Source organism: Peromyscus maniculatus, chromosome 10 (genome assembly GCF_049852395.1).
Source record: "Peromyscus maniculatus bairdii isolate BWxNUB_F1_BW_parent chromosome 10, HU_Pman_BW_mat_3.1, whole genome shotgun sequence".
NCBI classification, from domain to species: Eukaryota; Metazoa; Chordata; class Mammalia; order Rodentia; family Cricetidae; genus Peromyscus; species Peromyscus maniculatus.
The window spans coordinates 85,077,993-85,101,955 of record NC_134861.1 but is presented as its reverse complement, the minus strand read 5'-3'; the positions used below and the strand labels follow the sequence as shown (position 1 = coordinate 85,101,955).

The 23,963-nt window shown below is 41.2% G+C and overlaps 1 protein-coding gene across 4 annotated transcripts in view; it reads right to left on the bottom strand.

Annotated features, from left to right (window-relative positions):
- The window catches only part of LOC102917898 (albumin-like), a 33,517-nt gene extending 11,953 nt beyond the window's left edge, over positions 1-21,564 (bottom strand). The window contains exons 1-9 of one of the 4 annotated variants that reach the window (XM_076546604.1): positions 21,328-21,564; positions 20,077-20,186; positions 17,154-19,837; positions 11,529-11,734; positions 8,404-8,535; positions 7,141-7,204; positions 5,533-5,630; positions 4,107-4,236; positions 100-174 (exon numbers count right to left, since the gene is read on the bottom strand). In XM_076546604.1, the coding sequence (XP_076402719.1) occupies positions 100-174; positions 4,107-4,236; positions 5,533-5,630; positions 7,141-7,204; positions 8,404-8,465 (429 nt within the window). In that variant the 5' untranslated portion in view covers positions 8,466-8,535; positions 11,529-11,734; positions 17,154-19,837; positions 20,077-20,186; positions 21,328-21,564. The remainder of the gene's footprint in view (positions 1-99; positions 175-4,106; positions 4,237-5,532; positions 5,631-7,140; positions 7,205-8,403; positions 8,536-11,528; positions 11,735-17,153; positions 19,838-20,076; positions 20,187-21,327) is intronic. The other 3 variants (XM_076546603.1, XM_076546605.1, XM_076546606.1) reach the window with 3 other exon arrangements.
- Positions 21,565-23,963: the final 2,399 nt, after the last annotated feature.

Here is a 23,963-nt window from a genome sequence, read left to right as displayed (position 1 = left end):
AGAGAATATTAAATTATAACAAACATATTCCTTTTGGTCAGGGTGGAGCTGTGAATCAACGTGGCAAAATGTAATAAGCACCGGAAACAGTAAACAAACCTTGTAGACATGCAGCTCTACAGCTCTGCTGTGTGCAATATGAAGATCTTCCCTCAGAGCAGTAGGAGAAATGATCTAATCAAGAGAGAAATCTGTTGATACAACATGAATAGTGGGAGATGGTATGCAAATGAAATGACTGCTTTGGAACTGTAATTCAATGGTGTAGCACCAGCTTATGGGGTGCAAGCCTCTACAGTCAATCCCCAGCACCAGAAAGGAAAGAAAAGTAAATTAGTGTTCAAAATAAATAGTTGTTAACATACTTGCATTTAAAAGAATGAGAATATCACCAAGCAGTCAACCAAAACATCTGTAATAGAAGCAACAGACAGAACTAAGAGGAGAATCAGTATAATTAAAAGCATAAACCCAGTGAGTGAGTCCAAGGGTTTGCTTTGGAGAAGGCCAATATATTAAACTATCTCTTTTCAGAGCCAATTTATTTAAAAGAAGACCAAATATACAAGAAAAAGGGCATACAATTACATAATTGATGGTGTTTTTATTTCAAATGATAACATCCTCTAGAGCTCTATATCCCTAAATGAGAAAAATGCTAATAAGTGAGATGTTTTGAAGAAGAATTCCATTAAATACATGGCAAAGTAAACAATTGAGTCTCAGTCTAAACACTGAATTGGTGCATACTGAATCAATGCCACTCCAGGAAAATTGCAGGACTCCCATGAGCCTCTGGCCACACCACTAACTAATCAACTAACCAATCAAGACATAGCCTTACTTAGTGCGTGTCTCTGTGCAAGGTGCCTTATTTAACATAAGCTGTTGTTTCCTCAACATCAAACTCATGATGCCAACATGAGTATGAAGGAAATTCCTCTAATATGCACATTTTTTTCTATAAGATTCATCATCTTGTACTTCAGACAGCATTTCATTGCTGCATTTGGAACAACCTTGAGCATCAGAATTAGCAACAAAAATGTTGCCATTAAGTACACTGCAAAAAAAAAAAGGAACAAATGTTTATACTATGAGAGCTGAAATAAATACAGAACAGTACCTTGTTGGGCCTCACCCATGGAAGTGCTGTGAATATTGATTTTGCATCTGGGGAAGCAGATGAGTTAAGAATTACAGAACCCACAAGGGATGAAGATTTGCAGGAAAAGCATTGAGACTGACTGACACATGGCAGATGACATGGAAAAGTGGTCTGCTATTTTCTAGCTCTACCTCAACCTCAGGTTTAATGAACAAACTCAAATCCTTCCAAAACATGTAACCTCAGTCCTATCTGAAAAACCATTAAAGGTCTAGAGAGATGGCTCAGTGGTTGACACTGCCTTCTCCAGAGGACCAGGGTTCAATTCCTAGCACCCATTTGGCAGCTCACAATCAGCTGAAATTCCAATCCCAGTAAACATGATGCTTTTCTAGCTCTCTTGGGAATTACACATACATGGTACACAGACATATAAGAGGGAAAATATCCATATGCACATAAAATAAAAATAAAACTTTTTTAAAGGAAAAAAATAAAATTCATTTTTAGAAATAAGCATAAATGAATACTCAAACTATATAAGGTATATAGAAACAGTAATAACTTGAATGAGAAAATTCTAATATAAACATATAAACATCACAAGTCCAAAAACACAGCAAAATGAGATTTGTAAAAGTGGTTAAAATGTAAGAAATATTTTTTCATTAGGTCTTTTTGATGGGTGTGTAGCATGTTTGTGTGTAAATATTTGAGTGGGCAAGTGTGAGCTGAGTGTGAGTGTGTGAGTGTGAGCATGTGAGTCCAGGTACATGAGTTTCATGGTGCATGTATGGAGTCAGAGGACAACCTTGAGTGTCAGCCCTAGTCTTGCATCTTATTTGAAGCAGAGTCTCGTGTTAGTCACTGCTGCATTGGTGGGGCTGACAGAAGAGCTTCTGGTAATTCTTCTGCCTCCTGTAGTTGGTGTGTTTCCCTTGCCGGGGGGGGGGGGCTGCTACCCAGCTCTCAAATAAGTCACACACACAGAGGCTTATTCTTATTATAAATGTCTGGCCTTAGCTTGGCTTGTTTCTTGTCAGCTTTTCTTAACTTTAAATTATCCCATCTATCTTTTGCTTCTGGGCTTTTTCTTTCCTATTTCTATATACCTTTTTTCTTCTTACTCCATGGCTTGCTGTGTAGCTGGGTGACTAGCCCTGGAGTCTTCCTCCTTCTCTGGTTGCATCTTTTTTCCTTCCAGATTTCTCCATATATATGTATGTATATATGTATATATATTCTCTCTGCCTGCCAGCCCCACCAATCCTTTCTCCTGCCTTGCTATTGGTCATTCAGTTCTTTATTAGACCATCAGTTGTTTTAGATAGGCACAGTAACACAGCTTCACAGAATTAAAGAAATGCAACATAAACAAAAGTAACACACCTTAAAATAATATTCCCCAACAGCCTCCTGCTCCCTCTCATTGTAGGTACACAAGGATTATAGATGTATACCACCACATCCAGCTTTTCATGCACTCTAATCCTCACACCTGACAGGTACTTTCATTTATAAAATCTATTAGTGAATAAGTCAAAAGATAGGAAATCAAATGAATACCCACAGATAAGAAAATAGTACCTACATACTAATGTTCAGAACCCATCCAGAGTAAAAACAAAAGAACAAAACCTCCCTAAATAGTAATGAAAACTCTTTGGATACATAAACACTATCTTTGGCAAGCCAGTAAGCCTAGAGCTGTTTCCATTACATTCTGGACTGGGACAGAATTACCAGAACAATTTACAGTTACTTGAACTTGTTTGTGAATATGAGACAATAAGATTCAGTAAGTGCAGTTTGCTCTGGCTGCAGTCCATCCTGCAAGTGCAGCAGTTCTGTGGTCATTGGCTGGTTATAGGCATTGTTTATGTGTTAAGGGCCTTCTCAGATTTTGTTTTGTCTGGACTAGATTCTATCAGAGCCATATGTCCCTTTACTTTTTGACCAAGTGTACCTACTGTTCAGTGAGAGAGGATCTATCAGTTTGCCCTAAGAGATGAAGCTCAGTAGTGGAGCACTTGCCTAGCAGACTCAAGGTCCTGGGTTTGATACAAAGAGCCAGCATCCTGAAGCATGCAGAACAGCATTGGTCATGATTCTGGCCATTATCCAGCATTCTAGGAATTGGGAGTGGCAGCTGATGCTGTCCCTGAGTGGCAGAACTGACAGTCCCAACGACTGCCAAAAGACATTGCTTGAGCCTATACTTTGTCCCAGTAGAGGTTATGTTTGAAGATTTACAATCTCAGAGATCCTCCCATTTGCCCATTGAATTGTTATTTCAGTTCGTATCTTCTAAGTTGTGTGTGATGGGAACTAAAATGGTTAGGGGTAGAGATCTTTGCCCAAAGGTTTTTGAGTTTTCCCGTGAAACAATGCTTTAGCCTGTCTTGGTCTTGGGGTTCTTTGTCTATAGTGAGAACCAGTCATCTTTCAGACTTGCAGAGTTGGTAGGAACAAGACTTGTGACATGCTAAGGCTGTAGGAGGCATGGGCAGCCCCAGTCCATTCCTTCCTTGGAATATGGGGACCTTATATTTGGGCATGCCATAGGTCTTTGTCCACGGCCACATGCCCATGCCCTGTATGTCCCACACCACATTGACAGGTTTCTTCTCCTACATCAGATGTAGCAAGAAGCAACAGCAAATGGAATAAATATAGCCCCAGTTTGGAGGACAGTAGTAGACCAATTCTAAAAACTTAACCATAAAGGAATGTGGGAAAGGAAAAAAGGGAAGAAGGAAAATTGCTACATGAGTTGGGGACAGAGAAGAGAGACGTGGTATTCCACTGGTAAAAAGAAGAGACCATTGCCTTTCTAGTTTTATTATTTACCACCGTGCCACTGGTTAAGAATTTTAAACTTCTTAAGGCTAATACAGGAGAGGAGGATAGCAATCAGTAATGAATTGTGTATGTATGAAATTGTCAAAGAATAAATTCAATTAATAAAAAATATTTTAATTATATTGAAATGTCTTACGCTGCCCAGTGCACATGCCACTGTATTTCCTTCACAGCAGGTCTCATGCAGCTTTTTAATACCTGTGGTCAATTTGGCAATTTCAGAAAAATTAGCTTTAGGTTGCTTTTTAGTGAGCAGAATCAATTCTCTGTAAAGAAATTAGACACATTTAAACAGCATTTTTTAGAAGGAGAATAGCATTTCGTTTTTAGTAATTATTCTATTTTTGAGATTAGAATATAATTATACCATTCCTTCCTTCTCTTTCCTCAGTATTTTGAATTTCTACTTCGAGTAACCCAAAGTGTCTAAACACATTAGCAAGTATTAAGATGTGTTTTCTACTTCTTTGGTTGTAATGCACAGACCCACACAGAGATCAAATCTCAATAATGCCACACATGGTAATTTTCATCATTTAAGGTTCTGCTAAAGATGCTGAATTGCTGAGACATTGAGACATACAACGTGATAACCTTAGAAATCCGAGCAGCCTCTTTGTGACACTAACCTCATTACAAAGACAAATGTTTGATGCATGGGGCTTCTTTGTGACTATTGACACGACTCTGGAGTTTCTCTGGAAATAAAACATTCCTGACCTCCAGGAAGCCCAGTGCTGTCACTCATTGAAGAAGAAGGTGATAAGAAAAAAAAAAAAAATACCTGGGTCCAAGCTGGAGAGGATACACTAAAGCCTCCCCCATCCTTTGGTTCCAAGAGAAAAGAAGATATTTTTGTCTCTAGCCTTTTCAATAGAGGAATATTTAGTTAATGTCTGTATTATCACCACCACCACCACCATCATCATCATCAGTATATACCCAGCTGGCTTTGTACACACAATGTATCCCAGGATGACCTTGAACTCCTTATCCTTCTGCATCTACCTCTCAAATGATGGAATTATAGGCAATATGCCACAATGCCCAGCCAAGTCCTTACATATATTTTTAAGTTTTACTTCTATTTGTAATGATATGTACAGGTGTGTCTCTGAGAATGTGTGTATGTGAGTGCAGCTACCCAAGGAATCCAGAAGAGGGCAGCAGGTCCCCGAGAGCTGAGTTACAGGTCATTGTGAGCCATTCAATGTGGCTACTGGGATCTTGAGCCCTCTGCAAGGGCAGTAAATATTTTATCTCTCCAGCTGTAAGTCCCTGCATCTTAATGACCCAAATCTATCATGCACTGAGAGTTTTGAGCAGATGAGATAAACTGATGGAGAAGATAATGGGAGCAGTTGAGGACTAAATGATTTCATACTCAGCTCCTGTGCCATTGTGCCATTTGTAAGCAGAGAAGAAGCATAGGTATAGAAAAGGATTCCGGGCTTATATGGACAAACATTGTTAAATAATGGGTAAATGACTTTTTAAAGTAGTTTAGCCAAAACAGCTGACCTAGCAGCAACAAAGCCCACAAATCCACATAGAAAACTTACACTGCTCTTGCTATTGTGTCATTGAATTTAATCCCGATTTCACATAAATGATGATGTCTCGCAGATATTTCTCTAATATGTTTTCTGATGGGTTCTAGCTGCAAACAGAAAACAACTCATCAAAGAAATGTGATAGTAACAGAAAATGTTAATGACACCATTAGGAAAAGATAGAAAACTGAACTTCATCTATCACCCCAACATTAGAAAGTCTTCAGCTGACTGACTGAAGAGAAGATAAACACACACAAAAAAATAACAGGATAGGGATTTTGCAAAAGCAGAATCTCACTTACCCAGCGATCACTTAACTCCAAAATTCATAAACAAACTCATGTCTAGAAAGCTACCAAAATAGACTCAAAAACTGCCTTCCAGATGCACTTTCTTTTATCCAAGTCATTAATCACTTTATCTTGTAAGGGTCCCAAACTGCTTAGCTGAAATAGATGCTTCAAATCTGCAATACATTTTACCTCCAAATGTTTGTTTTCTGTAACCCTACATTTCCACTTTTTAAATTATCACAAACAAATATTTCTAAATAAATAAAAACACAATTAGAGTAAAAAAAACTGTATTCATGTTTTTTTATGATGGCAAATTTTCAAGGCAAATAAGGTGGTTCAAGAGTAGAATAATTGTTAAGTAATGATATATTGTTTTGAGAACATTTATGTTTATAATGAAAATAGATGTGTTTAAATGTCTAATCAAAACTTTCTCAGAGTGAATACAATCACATATGAAACAAAAAAATCTCAGTTGGAAAAATCAGGAGAAGGAAATACATAAAATTAACATTTTTGTCTGGTAGAAATGTAAGTAAAATCTTTAAATTTCAAGCTAGCTATATATCTCCAATTAAAGTATATTGAGGGCTGAAGCGATGGCTCCGTGATTAAGAGCACTTGCTATTCTTGCTGAGGATCTGGGTTCAATTCCCAGCACCCACATGGTGCCTCGCAAACATCTATTACTCCAGTCTCAGGGGACCCGAAGACTTTTTCTGGCTTCTTCAGGCACAGCATGCATGTAATACCAGACAAACATGAGGTCAAAATATCCACATACATAAAATAAATAAATAAACAAAATTATATTAACTGTGCATTGTTTGTTTATTATAATGACATTTTCAAGAACAAATTAGAAAATGTATATAAACATGATCTTCAAACAACAAAACTGATATAATCAGAATTATTTTATTTAATAAGTGTTACTAAATAATAATAGGTTATAGTTAACTATAAATTCTTTTTATTGTTATCCTTTTTGTTATATAACATTCATTCAAAATGGAATATAAATCAGTTTGCCTATTTTCATGAAGGTCTCTGAGGCTTCATCAAGCTCTGATCACAGACACAATTAATGTGTATTATAATTGATTATGTGATTTTCTCCAAGGACAGAACAAGAGCCACTTAGAACACTGTGAACATCACAGCGGGAAACTGCTTAGCTAACTTACTGCATCTGCCTGTATTTAACACCATAGAGGCACATTGCACATTTAGGAAGATTTTCTAGTGAAGAAACTGACTGTGAAGAAAATGTTGTGACTGAAAAAAGGATGATATACAAGTTATTCACAACACCCACCTCGATGGGAAGGAAATTCTGGACAGTGAGACAGGCATCAGTGCATAGCCATTGGCTTTCAGGCCTGAATTAAAATGAAACCAAGAGGAAAGAGATAACGGAAAATTAGCTTCTGAAGGAACCAGAATCCACAAGAATAACAATGGAATGTCAGAAATATAGACAAATAGTTTTAATGAAGATAGCTGCCACCATAAGTTCTTAGCCAATGGCAGAGTCTCCAGACAAGCTATTTATTTTTTAACGTACAAGGAAGAGCCAGGTACGAGAAAGAGATGAAATTCTATGAATTTTAGAGAAAATTAGATGATTTCTTACTGAGAACAATGATGGCATCAAGACCAAAAAAAAGTTAGTCTCAAGTTATTCTTCATAATGATTATTAAACTACTGTTGGCTTTCAGCATATCATGTAGAAAATCTGCCTGGCGCCCTCTACAATGTGAGTCTGTTCATATTCAGAATTTTCTAATGTTTAGAACCTTTAATAAGCACACAAAACATCATTTTTATCTTAGAACTAATCACTGCTTTGCCTCTATCCAATGATGGTCAAAAGGCTAAAACATCTCCTACCCTGTGTTTTTCTGATAAGAAACTGATCATCATTAGCCCATCAAGAAGTAAAGTCTATATACAGTCCCTTTCTAACTAGTGTAGCCTCATGGTATTTCAAATAGGAAACATGGCAGAAAAGACTTCACAAATGGCTGCACAGCCTCCTCTTTGTCTACTAAGAGAATCCTTCTGCAGCTACATGTAAGCAATCCAATTGCCCTCTGGCCACCATGCTGTGAACAGCCCAAACTAGCTTAGGTAAGAACATTATATGCACACTATTGAGATTGTACATGAAGGGAAGAAATATTGCACCAATGCCCAGGAGCTCCAGCTCCTCCTGAATTCTAGATCCGGACATTATCTGACTGCAATTACATGAAAGTTCGTGAGCCAGAAACCCCCAGGTGATCTATTTCCTGGATTCATGACTCATAGACAGTAATGGTAATAAAATAATAATCATTGTTTTACTTCTCCAAAATTTGGGTTGTTCTGCGTAAATATTTATTTTCAAGTCTGTCCTGCTTCTCCCGTTCCAGGACTGCATACCTTTCTTTTTAAAATGAACTCTACTTACTAGGTCTGGAGAAGAGCTTCGGGTTCTGCATCTCTAACACACTGAGTGGATGGTATGCTGCTGGTCTCCTATCCACAGTTTCCACAGCACAGCCCCAAATGACAACTGAGCTATGTATACAATACCTTTGTCTGCAGACACTCTGTTTTATTGTCTTCTTGACAACAGGACGGAACAGCTGTTTCATAGCAAGCAGACACAGTCAAGACAGTGGGTCCATAGAGGATGGATGCTTTCTAAAAATTTCATAGCTGTACCTGAAATGTACAATCGCAAAGTTGTATGGTTTGGAGATCAGGCACATGTGCCGATGTCATTTCTCATGAACAGTATTTATTTGTTTGTTTGTTTGTTTGTTTGTTTATTCATTTATTTGTCTATCTGAAACTTCTGGAAATTCTGGTGATTGAGATTTGGTAGCACTTTGCCTAAAAGCATCAAATGTTCGCTGTTTCGTTTCCTGGGTGCCCATGAAGTGATAGTGGCAGGTGGGTTAAACATGATCAGAAATGAAAGATCCCCAATTTCTTCTAGAGTCGGGGAGGTAGGAAGTTTAGCAATCTAAGCTACACTGTATGTAATGCAGAATTGTTTATCTGGTTCAGCAGTTGACTTTACAAGTATTGATGATGGTCAGAAGCCTCTTAAGGTCAGCTGGAAATTCTTTCTAGACTAACAAAGTCAATATCATTGTCCTCTAATAGGGTCATTTAGTATTTTTGTTACTAAACTCCCTGGAATTACATTTCCTCACACTAGACTGTGGAACTTGTTCAAGAACAGACTCGTGCATACGTGAATATGTGCCCAACACAAATCAACACTATAGACCAAACCAGTATGTCCCCGTACATCATTTCCTTTTCCTGTGTCCTTAGGAAGACTATTTTCCCAGCCTCTGTAGCTATATGTAGCCCCTGTTGGCAGCTATGATCAATAAAATAGTAATGGACATGCTGCACCTTCCTTCCAGGCTTGGCCATTTATTTCTTTGCTAAATTCTGGATTCTCTTTCTTTTATAAACATATGTTCCTGATGATGTAGCCCAACGTAGAGGCATGTGAGATTCAGTTACTCTTGAGACAAGACTCATCAGTATTTAAAGTGAGCTGGGAAAAACTGAGCTGCCAGATGTCAAAGTAGCCAAGTAAGGCTGGAAGCCAAGATGTAAGTCACAGTTACGCCATAGGTAATGATTTACTAGAGTCATAAAGGTGATAGCTAAAGGAAGAATGTCAGGTCTTCTGTTCCGTTTTCTCCCCCAATGATCAGGCCAGTTGAGGATCATAGGAATCAACCTAGGGTTCAATAAGATGGCTCAGTGGTTAAACATGCTTACCATGCGACTTAGTAAACAGAGTTTGATGACTCTGGAAGACATGTGAAGGGAGGAGGAGAGAAATGGCCCCATAAAGTTATCCTTTGACCACCCCCCCCCACACACACACACATGCATATGTTTGTACACAGTAACTTTTTATTCAATAAGGAATGACCATAGATATTGAATCTGCCCATTCCTGGGGGGGCCTTCTGGAAAAGCTCCTAAAGTCTTGTGGACCCTGGAGCAAGGGTGAAGAAGAGCTAATGAGACTGGGAAGGAAGGGCCTCTGCTGAATATCCTGGAAACAGGTCTCCAAGAGGAGACACGTCAGCAAGGAGTACAGCTTTGTTTGGGAGCTTGGGGTCCAGATGAGCCAAGTCCCTGACTGGGTCTTCAGTATACTGGTTGTGCTCCTCATCTCTCTGGGGGATGTTTTGGGGTTGCCTGAAGTTTGTAGTAAATAACAGCATGTGTAGCACCTTAATACATGAGCAGCCATACTCATATTTTAATCTTAATGCCTTGTATGTTGAAACTTGCCTGACACATGATCCTTTAGTCTTTCCTAACTAAGCCTATGAGGGCACATAATTCCTTCACACAGCTTCTGAAGTCTCTGAGGGCAGTTCTGCCCCTGTGAGGTAGAATTAAAGAGGTTTTGGTGCCTCCGTTCCATGTTGTCTACTCTCTTCATTTATCTCCGGCCTAGACTAACATGAGCAAAATCTATTTTCAAGTCCCCAGATTCTAGGTCCAGCAGTCAGATCTCTGTCTTCTTCCTCATGTTGGTGAGGGCTTGACCTGAGTAATCTAGACACAGACACACTTCATGAGAACCACAGTCTTGTGTTCCCCTTGTCCTTTCCTAGTCCTCACCCCTATCTACTTCTTGGCACCTGACTCTCATAAGATGTAACCCCATGCTAATTAGAATTCCAGACTATGATCCTGGTAATGCTATAATGCTCTCACTTGGTGCAGGATTACACAGTCCATTTTTCTGATGAAGACTCCCCTCTTTTCAATCTACAATTATTGCTTGTTTCTTGGCTCAAATGACAGACCCTATCTCACACCTCTCAGATGCTCTGTCTGCTATCTAGAAGCTGAAGCTTCTCCCCAGGACTGTGCACTGTTACTGACCTCTAACTCCAGTGCTCTCTGCTTTTTATGGCTTTCCTAGGTGAATGGCCTAGTCATCTGGATGGACCCTTTGTTGTACGCGGAGAGAGAGATTGATACGGCGCCTTCTGAATCCCCTCACATCCCTAGCATTGAAGCAGTCTTGATTCTTAGGTTTCCAAAGAAAAATTCACACAGTAGCACTGGCGAGAATCCAGCAGCCAAGGTGGTATCGGTAGGTAGGGAAGAAGAAGCATAAGCCAGCCTAGAGTGGCTTTGCCGTCCTCCCAGAGCCTCGTCCTTGCTCTTATCTAGTCAGGTTGCCTGCTTGGTGTGCAGCTACAAGCTCTCTTATTTCCCTTCCTCTGGTGTTACAGGCTGTTTTAGCCCCAGCTTTTGTTTAGTGCTAACATCTGTTTCTCACCTCAACACTTTGCGTATCGTTTTCTACTAGTCTTCCTAATCATGGGGCTGAGCACTTTGCGGGGCCCAGTCTTTTCTAATCTTCCACAGCAGACATTCCCAGGACCTGCTGATCCAATATGATGGATGCCATTGCCATTCTCTTAAAAAAAAAAAAGTATCATGGCTCATTTCCATTTTAATTTTATATAATAAAACATCATTTTCAAAGAATTTTATGTGCAAAAAGAGTCTGTCTTAAAATTTGAAAAATATTCTTTCTTTTTTTAGACACATAAATATTTGTCAGTTTCATATAACTCTGGATTTGGAATTATAACCTGTTTTTATGTTCAAAAAATATTCTTCTTAAAAGACCATGACAAAGAGAAGTGACTTACTTTGCCTTCAGGGACACATGATTCCCCTCATCCATCTCACAGACCATCACAGGGATCAGGGGTATATCGAGGCCGTCTGCATCATCTTTCTCATAGGACAGGAAGCACTTGAGCCTTGCTGTATTTTTCGTCTTACAACAGTCAGTGAACACGTGACTGCCCACCATGCCTTGGCTGTTGCAAGTATGTGTGAGGAAGGTAGCCGTCTATAGGAGGAAAGAGTGACGTATAGGGGTGTGTCGCAGACCCCCATTCCCCACCATGGGAGAGCTAACCTGGGTGCTTGATGCCGAGCTTTGAATCCAGTAATATCTGGACACAGAGATTTTAATTTTATTTCTGTATTTATTCTGTCTGCACATGTGTATTCACATGTGTGTAAGTGTGTGCACATGTATATCCACACGCATGCACATGACCCAGAGACCAGTGCTGGGTCTTTCTCAATCATTCTCCATCTTAATTCTAAAACAAGGTCTTTCAATGAACCTACAACCATACTGACTGATGAGCAAGCTCTGGGGATCTGCCTGTCTTGGGTCCCTACTGCCGGTACTGTGGAAAAGCATGGCTGTGGCTGACTTGACATGACTGCTAGGATTTGCACTCAGGCCTTCACACGTGTGCACCAAGTATTTCACCAACTATGCTATCATGCCAGTCCCCAGGCATACCTTTCAAGTAAAATGCTTTTAAGTATTCATTTCTTTACATTCGTTTATCTATTATGTGTGGTGAGGGGTGTGTGTTTACCTTGGAGCAGGTGTCGAGGTCAGAGGACCACTAGAGAGGGCCGATTTTCTCCTTCCATCTTATGAGCTGCTGGTATCAAACTCAGGCTGTCTGAATTGGCAGCCAGGGCCTTGACTGTCCAGCCCCTTTTAGGTTTTTAACTCTAAATCCAAACATGCTAGTTGTTGACCACAGAGAATTTACCACTTATGCTTTCCTATGAAGTTGCTTCCTTCTCAAGCAATTGACAGGCTTTTGAAAAATAGTTAGATATAATTCAGAATTTCCAGGGCAAGATATTTTTAATGAGAACTCTCCACCAAAAAAAAAGCTACTAATTTGCTTATTTCCCACTCATTTTTAACTTTGTTTCCATGGGAACATATTTTAAGCATTGAACTTCGAGTCAGTGTGTTCGTTGTCAGCTTTCCAGCTGGAAATGTAATAATTCCAATGTTTTCAAATGTTTTTAGGTGGCAGGAAATGTGTGGTGTTTGGTAAACCTCAACTTACATGCGTGTCTCATATTTGAGGAATAAGTACAGAAAAAGTCATTTTTGAAGCAGAAATCCAAAGGGGTTGCTCTAAAATGAGTGTAACCACCAGAAGAACCTTCATTCAAAATGTGCACCGATGACACCCTTCATATTCAGAAGCTAAAACACTACGCACAGGCATTATCCCTAAGGGATGAAGCAAGGGAGAAGAAAAGTTACTTCTCATTTATATGTTACATTGTTTAGCCTGAAAATAACTGGTCCTAAAACTCTTTAAGACAATGTTAGTGTTAATCAAGAATTTCTCAGGGAGAGAAATTGACTCAATGGCTGAAGGCATTTGCTGCCAAGTCTGACAACCTGAGTGTGATCCATGGGACCCACACAGTCGAAGGAGAGAAAGAACTCCCACAAGTTGTCCTCTGATCTCTGTCTCTGTCCTGTCTCTGATCTCTGTCTCTCTGTCTCTGTCTCTGTCTCTCTCTGTCTCTGTCTCTCTGTCTCTGTCTCTCTCTCTCTCTCTCTCTCTCTCTCACACACACACACACACACACACACACACACAATTTAAAAACTAGAAAAAGTTTCCCCAGGGAATCCCTATTTTATTGAAATTGCTGGTCATAAGACAAACAGAGCTTTATAATGAAACAATAATAATGTCCCTTATTTTCTACTACCTGAGAAACGGATCTGTAAAAATTTTTTTTCATATTCTCAAAGAAATTTTTAAAATTAATTTTAATTTTAATTGTTTCCCAAAGTTCTTTATATGAAGCTGTCATACACCAGCATTCTGGTGACTCAGGCAGAGTAGTCTACATAAGTAAGCTCACTGGTCATATGATTCTTTCTCTTGAGTGCTTGGCCCTCAGAACCTGGGGCCCCAGGGGGGGGGAAAAAACTTGTTAAATGTAGGTTTAGAAGTCTGCAAAGATTATATCTGGCATGTGATTCACATACATTCTCTTGCTTTGCAATGTCCGGCCTAATTATTCAAGCAGTCCTGTTTCTAGCAACATCTTTTGTTTACCATCTAGCTGAGACAGGAGAATAAAGCAACATGTGATCCACCAACTGGCTGGTGAACTCTGGAGGTGACTCCTGGGGTTTGAGACTCTCACACTTCTCAGCAAGATCCGGCAACTCTGCAGCTGTGCTTTGGACTTCTTCATAAGCTGCATCCTGAAGAACCTGAGCGACCGTAATGCTAGCACTACAACAACGTAAGATCTGTATGTTGAGTGTGTAATGGCTTTGCCTCTTCTTCCTTTGTTGAATCACCCTATTCTCCCCAAAATGATTTCTACTTGAATTCAAACAAAAGGATATTGATATCCAAACTCACATGTCTCTTAGGTTTTCCTCCAGGTGATCCTGGCAGTTAGTATGCTGCCTGGCTGGGGAAAAGGGTCTTGTTTGCTGCTGTGATTTGCATGCATTTATGGCCCCGACTTTCATGTGTTGAAATCCTAACCCAAGGTGAGAACTTGTAATAGTCATAAGGGTGGAGCCCTCATCCACAGAATTAGTGTCCTTAAAAAAGAGGCCCATGGGAGCTCATTCATCCTTCCTCCCATATGCAAGCATAGCAAGAAGATATCCCTTATGGGCTAGAAAGCAGGTATGTATAAGGCACCAAATATGAGAACCCACACCAGACACTGAATCTGCTAGCATTTGGTGTAGTAGCACTTTTCAGCCAGCAGGTGGCATTGGTACAGCTCCAAAACAGGGCCTGCTGGCGATCTTGGCTGGAGTAGGAGATGGCGGAAATCGGAGCCAGGACTCCCCTGCCTCTTTCGCTGGTCTCGGGGCTAAGCTAGGGAACTGAGATCGGACTAGCTGCTCCCTTTTTCGGGAGTGGAACCGTGTAGGTGTTCCCTGGTTATATGGAACTTTGCAGGCGGGTTTACACCAGCCAGGGAGGAGAGGGCGGGAGCCACCCAGACCTTTGGAATTTGCCCCACGTTGGGCGCCAGATATTGGTGAAATTATTTTGGCCACTCCATGTAGTTAAAAGGATATTTATTTAATTGCGTAACTCACAAATTAAGTGATAGGTAGGTCGCAGGGTCTGGGAAAGGTGTATCGCAGTCCAGTGGTGTTCTCCGGAGCTCTGCACAGTCCACCTCCAATGTTCAGGGTCCCGGAACAGAGAGAGCACGCAGAGAGAGCACTGGCCCATCCAGCTCTCAGGTCCCCAGGCGCCTCCCCTGGCCCCGCCTCGTAGGCGTGACAGTTGCCAGAGTCTCAATGGGGGTTGGAACTTCCAGATCCAAGCTGGAATGGCTACCCACTACAATTTGGTCTTGAACTTTCCAGCCTCACAGGTACTGTGTGAACCAAACTTCTGATGTTTATAATCCTCCCACCTTGTGGTATTTTATTACAGTGGCTCAAAAGGACTAAGACATTAGGGTGACAAGCACTTCTGCAGACTGACAACCCCCTTTAAATTCCACACTCTATATTGTTCACTCACAAATTTCTAGATTTATTTTCATTAGCTGTAATGATAAGAGCAATTTAACAGTATATATCTTCTTTTGAATTTAAACTGTTTCCTGTGAATGATCTTCTTAATATTCAAACATAGCTGAACTCTATCATTGGTTACAAGTAAATTGCATGTAGTTCTGAATTAGGGCCTGGGGAAAGGGCTCAGTTGGTAAAGTTCTTGCCTTTTAAGCACAAAAGCCTGAGTTTAATCCCCAACACCCACTTTTAAAAAAGAGCTTGGCATGGTGGAGAAAGCTGGTAATCCCAGGGCTGATAAGGCAGACACATGGATCCCTGAGGCTCACAAACTAGCTGGCCTACCCTACTTGACAATCTCCAAGCCAATCAAAAATCAAATGAAACAAAATGACACCAATAGACATGAGATGGGGGAAGCTCGTGAGGTCAGAACCCTAGATAAAGGAATCCTGGGAGCAGGAGAAATAGTCTTCCCCAGGAAGAGCATGCTAATTAGTTATCCAATACTATATGGTCAGCCTTGAAGACATATACATATAGGTAACATTATACTGACTGAGCAGTATATTTATACACACACACACACACACACACACACACACACACACAATTAAAGAAAAAGAGGCCATGAATGTAGCAAGAATCTTAGAAGGTCTTATTAATAAAATCAAACCTGAGGCCAGTTATTGGGGTGAATCCTGGAAGATCAGAGAAGCAGAACAAGCCACAGCCACCTCACCCGTGCCAGTTCCTCAGCTGATCTGTTTCCTCAGACTGGAAGCCTCTGAGTCCTCATCCAAATGAATCTCAGCTGAACTGCTGCTCAAAAGTCTGAATGCTTAACCAGCCAAACGCTTCTAGTTCCTGGTCTTCATGCCTTATATACCTTTCTGCTATCTGCCATCACTCCCTGGGATTAAAGGCTCACTTCTTGGGATTAAAGGTGTGTATCACCAAGCCTGGCTGTTTCCAAAGTGGCCTTGAACTCACAGAGATCCAGAGGGATTTCTGCCTCTGGAATGCTAGGATTAAAGATGTGTGTGCCACCATTTTCTAGCCTCTATATCTAGTGGCTGTTCTGTTCTTTGACCCCAGATAAGTTTATTAGGGTGCACAATATTTTGGGGAACACAATACCACCACACATGAATCTGAGGGAGAGTGAATGATATCACATGGGAGGGTTTGGAGTGAAGGAATAGAAGGAGGAAATGATGCAATTGTATTATAATCTCAAAAAAATAAAAATAAAAAAATCAGGATGATGTCATCTGAAGTGCACACACAAGATTGTGCTCTGTTGCTTATGCAGGGACACTTGGCTCAGTCTGGGAGGAGGGGACTGGATCTGCCTGGACTGAGTCTACCAGGTTGATCGCAGTCCTCAGGGGAGGCTTTGCTCTGAAGGAGGTGGGAATGGGGGGTAGTTTGGGGAGAAGGGGAGGGGTGGGAGGGGGGAGAACAAGGGAACCCATGGCTGATATGTAGGACTGAATGGTATTGTAAAATAAAATAAAAGCACACAGACACACAAGGTTCTGAATTCTTTGAACTTAATGATTTGGTTAAATTCTTCTATTCTTTCATGAAAAGCTATCAGCACACTCAAAAGTAAATGCCATCCCTTGCGAATAAAATCCCAAACATTAACAATCTGTGGGTCTTAATTTGGCAAAGAAAGCATCTCCCACACGTTGTATTGCTCATCGCCTCCATCTTCATCACCCACTCATCACATACCCATACACATCTCAATGGAGCTGTGTCTTCCTTCTTACACTAATGGTCGGTCTCTAGGGAACTAAGCAACTTTCTGTGAAGTAAACCATCATTAGCAATTACAAAATAAAGGTTTTACAGGCAGCTCTGCGGATTTCAACTTCTATTTTATAAAAAGTAAAAAGAAAAAAATTACCTCTTTCCATTTATGTATGAAATAGGTTTCAGTGGGTGAGCACTGAGATCAGATGAGGGGCGGGAAGTTGGCACAGTCGGGATAAAGAGCCCAGCACAGTGGCATGCATCTGTTATCCCATTGTTGGGGGTGGTAGGGCAGGAGGATTCTGGGAGCCAGTTTAGCCAGTCAGGGAGAGATCCTGTCCCAGAAAATTAGGTTGAGGAGCAACTGAGGACGACACCCAATGTCAGCCTCCAGCCTCTACGTACACATGCACATATGTACACAAATACATATGCACAGGAATGCACCACACTATACACACACACACACACACACACACACACACACACACACACACACACACACACTAAATGAAAAAAAAGTAAAGTTCCGAACATATTGCCTGGTGATAATAGGTACTAAATAATGTAGTTCTATTATTATTATTTCTGCAGTCATTCACATTTTTGCTCTACTTAAATTCGCTTAGCCAATTTCAAACATTGGCTTACATGTAGCATTCTCTCATCTAGAATGGAAGCAAGGAAGGAAAGCTGAAGTGAGATATTCCCAGATGAGTGGCCTCGACATATCAGCTCCCTTTCTGTAGTCATTCCACACACCAGTGTCTAACAAGTTTCAACGACTCTTTTGGCAGTGATGACCACTGAGAAAGACAAGCCTTTCCACACACAGGTTAGTAGTTGCCATAGTTATTCATCATATCCTTACACACAGGCTACACAGGCTATAAATGGAATTTCCTACCTGCTTGTAGAAAACTTCAGCTCACATTTAATGTAGCTCAAGAAAACAATAAGAGATAGAGTTTTAATAATCGCCATTGTTTCAGATGAAGTTCCATCATTGGAGAGAAATGAATATTTGATATTCTTTTCAAGCAAATATAATTAACCATTAACTTTTTGAGTGAATATTTTTTTTTCTTGATGGATTTTTTTTCTCCCATGGATTCTCATAAAGTTGAAGAAATTTGGGACAATGAAGAAATATTGGTGTTCATTAATGAATATAGAATTTTAAAACAAATAATATCGACCTATGATTTGTTCAAGATTACAACACACAGGCCTTGTAAGAAAACATTAATCAGCATGTTTGGTAGATTCCAGTCTACAGATCTCATTTCATAAAACTGCTTGTTTACAAGTGCAAAGTTCTGAAGAGGCAAAGAGAACGCAAACATGTACTCTCCTTGGCCAGACAAGTGGCCAGGACTCAGATATCAACGTTGGGCATGCTTCCAGGACCCTGGAGAGAGGAGTAGAGGGCACAAACACTGCCAGCAAACACAAAGGCATGGCATCCATTACTGACTGCTGATTGTCATCAGGACTACAACATGGCTTTCACTCACACAACAGTATTATCAGTGCCTGCGTGGGGAATCAAGACTGATTCTTACCATGTGCACACGGACTCTCAGACAACACCGCAGGTCTAGCTACCTTTAGAGCCCACACACCCAAGAGCTTCACGGTCTGATGCCCTTCCACTGCTCTCTGTAGGTCCAGGACAAAAGAACAGGCCGCTGATAAACAAAGAGAAAGTGTTGGATGCATGTGAACTCCAGAACGTGGAAAGAGGGGATCGATCGCCGGTAACTGCTGTAGCCTTTCCTACCTTCAATTTCCTCATTTGCAAAAAGTAGCTTTGATCAAATCACTTGCGGGTGAAAATTCGGTTTTCTCCAAGTTAGTCTCACTGGGGAAACAAACCACTCTTAAGGGTAGACTGCATACCCAACAGCAGGCGGCCAACAGAAAGGAACTCAGTGGAATCTTTGGGGCGGGGCGCTGTTCTTATCTCACAATGTTGTGTTAGAACTTTTTAAAAATGTTATCTTATTTTTTTTTAATTTTGTTTGTATATATTTTCTCTCTTTATATCCTGTGGGTCCTTTGGGTGTATATCATGGCTTCCAGTTTAGTGTTTTTTGTGGAATTCCTAGGTGTGTGAATGAGGGGGGTCTCTATTTCTTATGCGCCTTCTTGAGCTCTTTTCGTTCCGTCTGTTTTGTTCTGTTCTGGTGTTAGTTTTTGTTTTATCTTGTTATATTTAATGTATCTTAGAATACATTTTATTACATTTAATGGGAGGGGAGGTGGGGAAAAACTAGGAGGAGGAGAATGAGGGGAAGCCACAATCAGGATATATTCTGAGAGAGCAAAGAAACTCTATATTCAATAAAAAAAAAAGAAAGAAAAAGAGAATTTCAAGGGCTTATAGTCTGTCAGTTGATTCTGCTACCCACATGTTCCATTTTCTGGCTGCCTAAAGAGGAACCTGTGTGTGTGTGTGTGTGTGTGTGTGTGTGTGTGTGTGTGTGTGTGTGTGTAATACATATATGTCACAAGGGAGACAGAGATATTTGCCTGAAAAACAAAACCAAATTGGTCATCATTTAGACTTGGGTTACACCAGCTTAAGAATATGAAAATAGAAATAGAAGACCATGGTTATTTTTGGGTTTAGGGAGAAACCTGGTGCCAGGGAAACTCTCGGGAATCCACAAGAATGACCCCAGCTAAGACTCCTAGCAACAGTAGAGAGGGTACCTGAACTAGCCGCCTTCTGTAATCAGATTGGTGACTATCTTAAATGTCATCAAAAAGCATCCATCCGGTAACTGATAGAAGCAGATTTGGAGGTTCACAGCCAAGCACTGGGCCCTGCTCCTGCAGAAAGGCAAGAGGGATTGTGTAAGCCAGGGGAGTCAAGGTCACAAAGAGACAGCTGACCTGAGCTCGTAGGAGCACACAAACTGGCACAAACTTGTTAGGGAGCCTGCATAGGACCTACCTAGGCCCTCTGCACGTGTGTGACAATTGTGTAACTTGGTCTGTTTGTGGTGCTCCTAGCACTGGGACCTATCCCTGGCTTTTGGGAACTCAATCCCCCAGCTGGGTTAACTCACCCAACGTTGATGCAGGGAGAGGAGCTTGGTTCTGCCTGGGCTTGCTGTGCCCCTGCTTGGTTGACTCCCATGGGAGGCCCGCCCCTTTCTGAATGAAGACAGAGGAGGAGCTGATTTGGAGGGGGGGGTAGGGGGAGGGAACAGGAGGAGAAGAGAGAGGGGAAACTGTGGTCAGTATGTAAAATAAATGAAAAAAATTAATTAAAATAAAAAGAAAGCAAGCCATGGTTAACAAGGGAAAGCTGCTGCTGGCCGCCAGCTGCCACCATTCTTTCGGGGCCTTCTGAATATTCTGAAAGTTCATCCTTCTTATTTATTTGATTGGTTGGTGGGCTTCAGTTTTTTTGTTTGTTTGTTTGTTTGTTTTGTTTTGTTTTTTGAAACCAGTTTTTACTAGTATCCCAGGCTATCCTCAGACATGTAGTCTTCCACCCAGCCTCCCAGGTTCTGGGATTATAGGTTCTAAGCTAGCTAGCGCTCCTGACATGTATCCTCAGTGTTCCCTTGAGATCTTGTTCTAAACCTCCTGGGTTCATCGGAGAGGGAACAGTTCCACCAGTGCCAGTGCCTTGAATGAAGACACCAGACTGCCACCCCAGGCAGACATCACTAACTAATCCTGGGCCCCACCCCTAGCTCAGCCTTAGAATTACTCATAGCACATTCACCTTAATAGATCGGAGTTAACCCTGGGGTGTGGGGGACGGGGGTGCTAAACTAATTCTGCCTTTTAAAAAAAATCCAAATTTAAGTGGGGAGAGATATTTAAATATTGGTAAAAGATTCTTGAAAATGCAAAAAAGATGCCATCACCATCCATCACTGACTAATGGTAGAATTCAGATCGTAAGAAACACAAATGGTGAGGAATATTTAACCATGGTCAGGGCATGGGATTTATGATGTAATTCATTCTATGTAATTTCCCAGAAAACAAACAATTAAGAAAAAAAACTTTCTCATGCTGGCCTTTGATTTGGGGTTTTGTTTGCTTGTTAGCTCGAGACAGAGTCATGCCGAACTATCTGTCTCAGTCTTCTTGCCTCAGACTCCTGAGTGAGAGCTGGGATTACAGCTGGGATTATTTATTTAAATAAAAACTATATTATGAACTGAATAGCCTATCCTTGCCCACATTGTAGAAACAGAGTTCAAAAGGACAAAAACCAGGACTGGATCGCAAAACAACCCGCAGTGATCAATGCCCATTCCCAGTGAGCACAACTGTACCATGAGGCTTATTGTACTTACAAGCACCTCTAGAACACTGTAGAATTCTTCCTGCATCAAGCCCGAGTGTGCTCTGTTGCTGGAGGGCTTCTCTCCAGGTTCCATCAAGCCCTGCAGTCCCACAACCCACGTATAAAATAATCACTCAGACACTTATATTACTTATAAACTGTATGGCCGTGGCAGGCTTCTTGCTAACTGTTCTTATATCTTAAATTAACCCATTTCTATAAATCTATACCTTGCCACATGGTTGGTGGCTTACCGGCATCTTTACATGCTGCTTGTCCTGGAAGTGGCTGCAGTGTCTCTCTCTCCTTCTTCCTGTTTCCCCAATTCTCCTCTCTCCTTGTCCCGCCTACACTTCCTGTCTGGTCACTGGCCATCAGTGTTTTATTTATATAGAGCGATAGCCACAGCACTTCCCCTTTTCTTCTTTAATTAAAAAGGAAGGTAACTGAGAAATGGTAGATGGATGCAAGCAACTTTCGGGAATCTTGCAAGAGTAGACCAAGACAGCTGGCAGCCTGGACAGTCACCTAATATTTTTCAGCATTGTTGGTGCATTCAAATTGGCTACAGGCCTAGAGTATATGACAGACCATTTTCAGAAGCAGGAATTCTGAAAGACCATCTTACCCTGTCTTGGCAGAGTACAGTGGTCACTTTCCTTGTGTCCCGCTTGTCCAGAAAGGACAGCGTTGTATTTGTACTGTCAGCCGTCAAGGCAAGGGCAGTTCTTTGCCCAGTAGGCCATTTTGTGCCAAGAAGGCAAACTTCCAAATGGAAATGTCTTAGAAGCCCAACATTCTCTCGGGATCAAATTGGTGCAGCCAGGAGCAATTGTGTCTCACGTCAACAGAATTTTAAGTTATTTAAATGCCATATTCTCTAGGTCTATGAAGTGTTCGAAGATTACCTATCTATCTGAAATATATCTATGTTTACCTAGAAGACTTAACTAACATGGCTATAAATATGATTATCATAGATGACTAATTATTAATCTATTTTTTAATTATCCATTACAATTTTAAATGAGTTACATAAACATAATACCTCAAACAAGAATAGAAATATATATATACTGGTCATACAAGTGCTGTGTGAGTATACACAGTAGGTTTGAAGCTCCCTGACTCCAAATCCTCTCTTCTCCAAGCCACAGGAAACTACACCCCGAGAGTGGACCATTCTCCACCCTACTGCCCGGCCCCCCGCCCTGAATTTGCAGTGTTATCATCTGGTGGCCAATGTACTTGGTGTTAATATAGTAATGAAGTTCATTTCTTCTTAATATGGTAACATACCATACAAACACACACACACACACACACACACACACACACACACACACATACACACACCCTAAACAAAAAAACCCCACAAGGTCACAGAGTCTACATCAAGTTTGTAGCAGTAGGAATTTGAAGCACCTCCAAGCACCCCACACACGTCTTCCACCATCACAGTGCTCTGGCTAATGGTGAGGGTCTTTTCTCATCCCACCCACATCTATTACAGCCTCAGTGCCTGCTTGTCTATTATGTTCCCCCTCCTCAGAAAGACACGAGATCTGCATCCATCTGACTCGCACTCACATCCACTAAGTCTGACACACAGCAAGACTCTAATAACTATTTTTGAATAAGTGAGTGAGAGTCTGGAAGTCTGTGTTTGAAACACTGTACCTCTTTGGTGCAGAACACAGAGAAAGAAAACCCTCTCACCACTGGTGACATCAAAAGCATTCTTCGGGCTCTCTGCCTAAAAGATCACCGAAAACTTTTTAATGTGTGTTTACTAATTGCATGTGTTTACATATGTGTACAGGCACATGGGTATGGAGGTAAGAGAAGAACTTGTGGGAGCTGATTCTCTCCCTCCTCCATCTGGGTCCCAGGGAGCGAACTCCAGTCATTAGGCTTTTACCCAAGGAGTCATCTTGCCATCCTGAATAAAAGATTTTTGATGCACACCACGTGACTGAACCTAGGAAGTGACGTTCACAATATTGTTCTGCAATCAGGAGACACAAGCCCTGGTTCTTTTGGTCACTGACTGGCTGTATACCATTGAGCAGAGTTGTTCCTCTCCCCAAACCTCGGGTCTCTGTAAAATGGAAATAAAAGTATGTACTCCGAGAACTGTGAGAACTAAATAAGGCAATTCATAGAAAACTCTCGGAGCAGGGTTGGGTCCCTCCCACAGAGGCCGGCTGTGAGCCGTACCCACATGTGCTGTCGAAGGTTCATGCCCTCAGCCCCCCAGTTCCTTTTAACCAGCAGGACCCAGAAACACTCTCCCCACACAGTGAAGAGTTCTGACCTCCAGAGAGAGCAAGGCAAGCTCAACAGAGTAAACTGAATCATGACAGCTTAGTCTTGTGCAGTGTGTGTGTGTGTGTGTGTGTGTGTGTGTGTGTGTGTGTGTGTGTGTGTAAAAGCGCATATGCATGAAGACACAGGTGCAACTCTGTACTCGGGCATGTGGAGACCAGAAGTCAACCTCAGGATCTATCCACATTGTTCTTTAAAGACAAGTTGTCCAACCAGGGAGCTCAAGGGATCTGCCTGTCTCTGTCCCCTTCCCAGGGTTAGGATTAAATGTGCATACCAACGTGCCTGACTTTTTATGTGGGTTCTGGGAATCAAATT